At 39.7% G+C, this 8,247-nt stretch overlaps 1 protein-coding gene across 1 annotated transcript; it reads left to right on the forward strand.

Moving 5' to 3' along the window:
- Nucleotides 1-588: 588 nt before the first annotated feature.
- SARC_10471 (T-complex protein 1 subunit gamma) lies at nucleotides 589-6,404 on the forward strand (the record flags this gene model as incomplete). Its single annotated transcript, XM_014295484.1, has 9 exons — nucleotides 589-727; nucleotides 1,408-1,587; nucleotides 2,080-2,224; nucleotides 2,648-2,801; nucleotides 3,194-3,285; nucleotides 3,711-3,837; nucleotides 4,885-5,138; nucleotides 5,688-5,862; nucleotides 5,996-6,404. The coding sequence occupies 9 exons, from the start codon at nucleotides 589-591 to the stop codon at nucleotides 6,353-6,355; spliced, it is 1,626 nt and encodes a 541-aa protein (XP_014150959.1). The 3' UTR covers nucleotides 6,356-6,404.
- Nucleotides 6,405-8,247: the final 1,843 nt, after the last annotated feature.

Raw genomic sequence — 8,247 nt, forward strand, 5'->3', positions numbered from 1 at the left:
ATGTACGTGTATATATATATACATGTCTATATTTATGTACGTATATATATATATACATATATAGATATGAATAAGTATTTTTATTTAGTTGTGTATTACTATATATTGATCATAGTCTATTGGTGTTCGTATATATATATATTTATATATATATATATATGGTTACTTCCTACATGTGAGTCAATACGTTATTTTACAGATATACAATAGGTGTATCGATTGCGCCATAGTTTCTTCCCCTCGGTTGTTTTCATCATGCGATCGCAGAATGTTATATATGAATGATCTCTGCTCATACCTATATCAATTAAGTACTTCAAGCATAATCCTCAGGTGTCTTTTGTTCTTTCTCTACGCTAGTGCTGCCTTCTCAAATCACCGTAAATACTTGTTCTGATACACGAACGCTACTTTAGACTTAGATAGATAGATGGATATATATATATATATATATAGTTATAGTCATAGTCATAGATATAATTATAGTTACATTTATAGACACAATTATAGTTATAGTTATAGTTGTAGCTTAAGTTACAGATGAGATACAGATATAGATTTAGTAGGTATATATATATATGACGTGCGATGTTCCTCTGTACTGATCATGCTATCGTTTCACCATCCCCAACAGACCAAAATGTCAAGCGCGAGGAAGGTTACACCGTGCAGTTGCAGAACATCAACGCCGCGGCTTCAGTGGCTGATGTCATCCGAACTTCTCTAGGTAATATATATATATATGTGTGTGTGTTTGAGTGTGCAAGCATTACGTTCTGACAACTTGTGGTTATGGGTGCTTAATAGATATCGACACGTAGGTATTCGAATGTTTTGCTTAAATGCTTCACATCTATTAACAGCAAATTCTATTTTTGTCGGCTTGTTTCTTTATAAACGGCAAGGTCGTTACGCTGCAAGATTCTTTTCGACACTTTATTCTACGCACGTCTCTAAGTTATATATATATATATGCCGGGCTGCAATCGAGGTGATTTTGCTTTCATTCGGTACCTTCACACATCTTGTGAAGTCCAAATGTAATCCTGAAGATGCCCTTATACTTCATGAAACGCGAAAGAAAAAGTTACGAACGATACTTAGTATTTACTATTTATATGTATGTTTATATATATACATGTATATATATATATATATATATTATAGTCTGTACACATACTAATAAGCCCGTTTACAATGCCGGGTATACTATTGAATTCCGCATTTAACCTATGCCTCGCTTCAATCAATGTTTATCTTGGTATATATTTATATATATACGTATATGTATATATATATATATATATATCTCATCATTTTGAGGAAAAGAATAAATTTGGTGCCATTCACCTTCTTTTATTAATATATATGTATCTGTTAACACCCTCCTGTTTCCTTTCTCTGTAGGTCCTTGTGCGATGTTGAAGATGTTGTTAGACCCCATGGGCGGCATCGTGCTTACCAACGACGGCAATGCTATTCTCAGAGAGATTGATGTGTCGCATCCAGCCGCCAAGGCTATGGTAGAGATCAGTCGCACTCAGGACGAAGAGGTGGGCGATGGAACTACGTCAGTAATCATTCTGAGTATGTTTAGATATTATGGATGGATGCCTATAAATAATAATGCAAATGGTCATGTATTGCTATATATTCGCGTGTGTATGAAGTACCTGTGGCACATTAGATATATCATTGAACGTTGTTGGTGTGTGTGTGTGTGTTATAAAAGTGTATCTGTCTATTTGGTAGCTATGGTAGCGCAAGTTTATACTCTACCAAAGATGGATATAGGAATAATATATTTAAATTCTATTTTGTGTGTGTGCGTCTGTATGAGTTTTTACGTCTATGTGTGTATTTGCACACATGATAAAAGTTATTTCATCACGAATATCCGCTTCACAACTTGTCATATTCTGTCTGTACTATAGTAGTCCTGCAGTACAATGAGCATTTTTCGTCCGAGATATTACCACAATTAGCATGGGAATCACCATAGCAACCATGCCAATACATGTATCATCCAGTATTCCATACATTGACATACCGTCGCTGTATATCTACCTACCTTCTTAGCCGGTGAGATGCTTTCCATAGCACAACCTTTCCTTCGGCGCAAACTGCACCCGTCTATTGTGGTGAGCGCGTACAGCAAGGCTCTCGATGACATGATCGACTTCCTGGAGAACTCTATCAGTATCGACGTGGATGTTTCCGATAAGTATGTATACATGTGTTATATGTGTGGATGTACTTGTGTACATACACATATTTGTAGGAATTTCGACGTGGTCCTTTCCGATATGTATGTATACATGTGTTATATCTGTATGGATGTACTTGTGTACACACATGTTTGTAGAATTCTATTGCCAATTCTATTCTTAGTCCTGTTCACACATACTCAATTAGTGTCGACGCGTATGTGGCAGATCAGTATAGACACGAGTGTTATCTACATATTTACATTTGTACACTATTCTCATTGGCATTTAAGTATATGCGTCCGCATGTAAATTTTCTTCCGGTGCAAGTACATCTTATGTATATATATATATATAAATATATAATTTCCGCACTCAAAAAACTCGTATACGCACCTGCATTGATTGACTTATATCTGAATCCATCTTTATCTCCGCAGAGAGCAAATGCTTAGTATTGTCCGTAGTTCCATAGGCACAAAGTTTGCGCGTCAGTGGTCTGACATGGTCTGCAACATCGCTGTGAATGCTGTGAAGGTCGTCGCACTGGAGAGCAATGGCCGCCAAGAGGTGGATATAAAGAGATACGCAAAGGTATGTTTACTGTAGTCGTATTGTAGATTATTTTTTTAAATTTAACTATTCATATGTAGGTGTTTCTGATTCTGCACGTGTATGTGCATGTGTATAATTGTGTGCAAATGTGTCTATTCGTGTATGTATGTGTATTCACACACACACACACACATATTTTTATATATATACATATATATTCGTGTGCATTGTATATATATATATATCCCATATATACCTGAGAGCACACCAACATACATGCACGTGTCGTACATCCTTCACACAGCTTACAAGCACCCTGGCAAGCGTGTATAAAATATCCTTTAAATGTACATACACTTTATATATGTGTTATAAACAAGTGCGTAAAATAAACCTCTCTCTCGTCTCCGTTTTGTTGTTTTTTTTTACAGATAGAGAAAATTCCCGGCGGAGATATCACGGAGTCTCAGACACTCAGTGGTGTTATGTTGAATAAAGACGTCACACACGCCAGCATGCGCAGGTATATATGTATCAATATCAATATCTGTATACTATTGTTAATACATACACCTGTAAATTGTTTTGCAGATCAATGGAGTATACGTATATATAAATGTATTTAAGTCCTTACAGATGGTGTGCATATGCGCGTACATTAATGATACGCATATACCATACCAGCTTCGTTGGGTATATACACTATCAGAGGCGACGTACCCAGTATTGTTGTATATTGCTCGTGATTGCATATATGTATGTACGTATGTATGTATGTATGTATGCATATTTGTATGTATGTATTCTCATACCCCTCCATGTATATCTGTACGTATAAAACACACCTAGTCAATATTAATACACTCATTATCGTGTATATCTAGCACGGTTACCTTCCCTGCGTCCTGTTGTGTGCGCCTGTTGACTGTATAGCATTCGTCTGCACAGGTTGATAAAGAACCCTCGCATCGTCCTGCTGGACTGTACACTGGAGTACAAGAAGGGCGAGAGCCAAACGAATGTGGAGATTGTCAAGGAGGAAGACTGGAACGCTCTACTCAAGCACGAGGAGGAGGTATGTTTATATGCCAGGATTTTAAGGGTCCAAGGGGTTAGCTTGTAGTCATGCGCATGTGATTTTACGGATTTTTGTGGTGTTGCAACTGTAGACCTCTGAAGATAGTATGTTTAGTCTATCAGTGTTTGCAATAGGGGCCTTTGGTGTATGACTATACCGATATGTCCGTTGATGTGCAATAAATAGTGTGCGTATAATATATATGTATACATATATATATATATATATATACATATATATATATATGGTGTGAGCTTTGATTGTGCTTGTACCGTGAGAGTATACAGAAGAGTGAGAGGGGGAGAGTCGCGCGTATAATGTGATTGTTGAGAAAGGGCACTGAAACACTTTGCCTAAACACCTAAGAAAGCTGTGTGATACCCATCGGGGTGTATGTTTGACATATCACCATTACGTTCTACTGATATGTACGCTGTATCTAGAGTGATATACGTTGTTGTACGCAAAGATACATTGCTGTGCTTCGTGTAGTGAACTGAGTGGTGTAGGGTTGTAGTGTGCTTTGTAGTGCAATACAGGACTCTTCGGGTGTTTTCGCTTACCTTAAGGCTGTCCGCCACCGGTAGTAAACGTTTTCCGAAACGGACGGATTCTCGAACTATTCGGAAGACAATTCTGAACGCGTTCTTTCACGCCGGTGTTAAAGATCGGGAATATCCGACCGTATAATTGGAACGTGAGTGTTTGATATAGCCCACGAGTACGTACGCGTGTACAAACAGCCAGGCATGCAGCTAAGGATGTATCAGTACACATAGAGTTCACATAGTCACATGTGGTTCTGCCCTTCCCGCGCTACCACTGACTTGACTTCCAAATGTGTACTCGCGCATGAAGTTCGGTACGAAATGATGTGACTATATGACCCCTCCGTGGACTGAAACGGACAATTGTATAATCACTCACACACACAACACATACATACACACACATATATATATATAAACATACATACATACATACATACACACACACACATACATACATACACACACACACACATACATACATACATACACACAGGTAGTGAAGCAGATGTGTGACTCCATCATTGCCGTCAAACCCGACCTTGTGATCACGGAGAAGGGTGTGTCTGATCTGGCGCAGCACTGGCTGACCAAGGCAGGCATCACAGCCATCCGACGAGTGCGCAAATCAGACAACAATCGCATTGCACGCGCCACCGGTGCGACTATTGCCACACGCCCAGAAGAACTCACAGAAGAGATGGTGGGAACACAGTGTGGACTATTCGAAGTCAAGAAGATGGGCGACGAGTATGTTGTGTGTAGTGGCATATATATAGTATATATATATATATACGTGTGTGTGCTTATGCTTATGCTTATGCTTATGCTTATGCTTATGCTTATGCTTATGCTTATGCTTATGCTTATGCTTATGCTTCGGTGTATCATATTGGTTTGCACGTCATACGTAACATCCGCTAGAAGTTGATCCTTGTCCAGGCTAGACGTTTGTCACCGTTTGTAAGGAGCTGTTCGCCCTACCATCCTTCAGTGCGGTACAAGCAATGTTGTGTACAACCAAACGCGTTCAGTTATTTTCATTAAGTAATGCTCACACAGTCACACAACAGGCTCTACGTTTACGCATATGTCACACTATCGCAAGGCTTATCGAACAGTACTTTAACCAGGTACTACATCATTCTCATCGAGTGTGAAGAGCCAAAGACGTGTCTTATTCTCCTGTACTTCTCTAGCAGTGCTCTGGAGTATACTGAATGCAGATCACACACTGGCCACCACATTCATATATATATATATAAATCATTCATACTAATATCCCATATTCTTTTTCAGGTACTACACCTTCCTGACCGAGTGTAAGGAGCCTAAGGCGTGTACCATCCTTCTGCGTGGTGCCAGTAAAGACGTGCTCAATGAAGTCGAGCGCAACTTACAGGATGCCATGTGTGTGGCTCGCAATGTTATGCTCAGCCCTAAGCTCTGCCCCGGAGGTGGTGCGACGGAAATGGTATGTAGTTGCGTTGTTGTTGTTCTTCTTAAAGTGTGTATGTGTGTGAGAAGTTATGTACTATGTGTGTGTAGTATGTACACATATATGTGGCTTGTATTGAACCATCCCTCCCTCCCCATCCCATACGCAGGCATTAGCCGCTCTGTTGACGCACAAGGCTGATTCCATCGAGGGTGTCCAGCAGTGGCCGTACAAAGCCGTCGCGAGTGCCTTAGAGGTCATCCCCCGCACACTCATACAGAACTGCGGGGCCAATGTTATCCGTACCTTAACCAAGCTCAGAGCCACCCATGCTCAGGAGGGTATGACGACCTGGGGTGTGGACGGCGAGACGGGTAAGCTGGTAGATATGAAGGACCTGGGTGTGTGGGAGCCTTTGGCCGTGAAGCTACAGACGGTTAAGACGGCGATTGAGACGGCTTCGATGTTGCTGCGCATTGATATGATTGTGTCTGGCTTGAAGCGAAAGAAGGACCCAGCCGCCCAGTAAAGTATATAGACACATTAAACAAACATATGTATATATATTATACACACGCATAGCTCCAAACTTCATAAACATGTGTGTGCGTATGTGTATCTGTATTTGTATCTTTTATTGTATGTGTATCTGTAGATGTAGGTGGATGTGGATGTGTACCTATATGGAGCTCCATACATATACATATATGCATTGATCGGTCAAGGCAACGGTCAATAGGCGTCGATGTTACTGCATGTTGATGTGATGGTGTCCAATTTCGAGCGAAACAAAGCCAAAAAAAATCATGGGTCAACCATAGCCTTCTAAATTATTCTTATCAATATATATAATATTATGTCTGCGCCAATGTATCATGTTTGTGTTTGGCATGACCCTCTAATAGAATAAAAATAGAAAGGTAACAAAGAATAAGCTGAACGGACTAACATCCGAAGGACTGTTTGGTGTATTAGGGTCTTTTACTAGGATCAAATAGGCAAAAAGTAGCCCATGACAAGCTTATGTACTTATCGTTCTCGAAACCAACTATGATCAGACTGGTCACGGGTAACCTTATTGGTCGATGGCGTTTTATTTTGCCAATACTTCAATACAACTATCCGCCAAAGTTGTGTCTTGCCGATAAAAGCTGTTTTTGGATCAGAAAGCCAATTTTTAGATATTAGGTTTCCTTAGGCTTCAAGAGATATACTTGGGCTTCGTTGTGTGTTCACGTTTGACATTTGTTTCACGGAAAGATTCAGAGCTAGCATATTCAAGGCTGTTTTTTGGACGTTTTCAGCTTTTAATGGACAGATTCTGGCTTCAATTGTTTGCACTCATAACGTTCGCCTCCCCATTATACACTCAGATTGGATTAAACGGTCTTTTTTTTTTTTGGCCAGGGTTGATTTTAAAATCGGCCACATCCTGGCATTTAATTACCGCACTTATAACATTTGCTCCACTCAAAGATCCAGGAAATTGTACCGATCTTTGTTGCTAGTCAAGATGCAGAAGATATGTACATGTGACGTACGTGTCTCAATTCTCACAAATGAAAATCATCTATAAACACCCGTAAAGTACTACGTACATGATTCCAGGCCAAACATCCATAGAGCATACATGTATACCTCTAAAGGCACAGATAGCCCTACAGGCAAATATTAGCACATACTATGTAGATATATGCTTTCAAGGTATATGATTCAACACTCGTTGATTCATAAGGTAGGATAAAATCCCAAAATATTGTGAGCATGACATCGAACCACGTACGAGTTTACTCGGATCTAAAACCGGCTGCAGATATACCAACAAGCTCGAGGGCTTTCTGTGTGATGCCATACCCATCCACGATATCTAATATTCATACTAAGCATATGTATTCTCCTGAACTTGCGCATACAGATAACCTCATTTCAACTGCATCAATCTAAAAGAGGACTCAACAAAAAACACTCTGCTTGTATGAGTTCACCACATCCAATAGTAAATATCGTTCTAGCTCAATCGAATCTGTTGTCACAACAATATACTCTGGGTGACCGCTGTGTGGTAAATTTACGCCAGACCTATTTTTCCTAGCAATCCCAGCTTTACACTCAAAGAGTATAAAAGTATTATGGAGCATCACGATTATACCGATACTCAGACGGTCTCCTCCATACCCGATACCACGTTTACGAGTGAGAAAAACATACTCGCAAATGTATGCTATTTATAGTACACATGTGTGTATGGAAATACCTATGGACGTATATTGACAAAGCCGAGTGTAAATAGTTAGAAATTCATATCTCAAGTAGTGTACGTGTATGAATATACCTATGTACATAATCCTCTGGCGAGGACGGTGCTCTCATTGAAAACATCGATCTCCCCCTGGGACGAGAAGGATGATTTGTCATTCCCTC

Source organism: Sphaeroforma arctica (genome assembly GCF_001186125.1).
Source record: "Sphaeroforma arctica JP610 unplaced genomic scaffold supercont1.1262, whole genome shotgun sequence".
Classification (NCBI taxonomy): Eukaryota; class Ichthyosporea; order Ichthyophonida; genus Sphaeroforma; species Sphaeroforma arctica.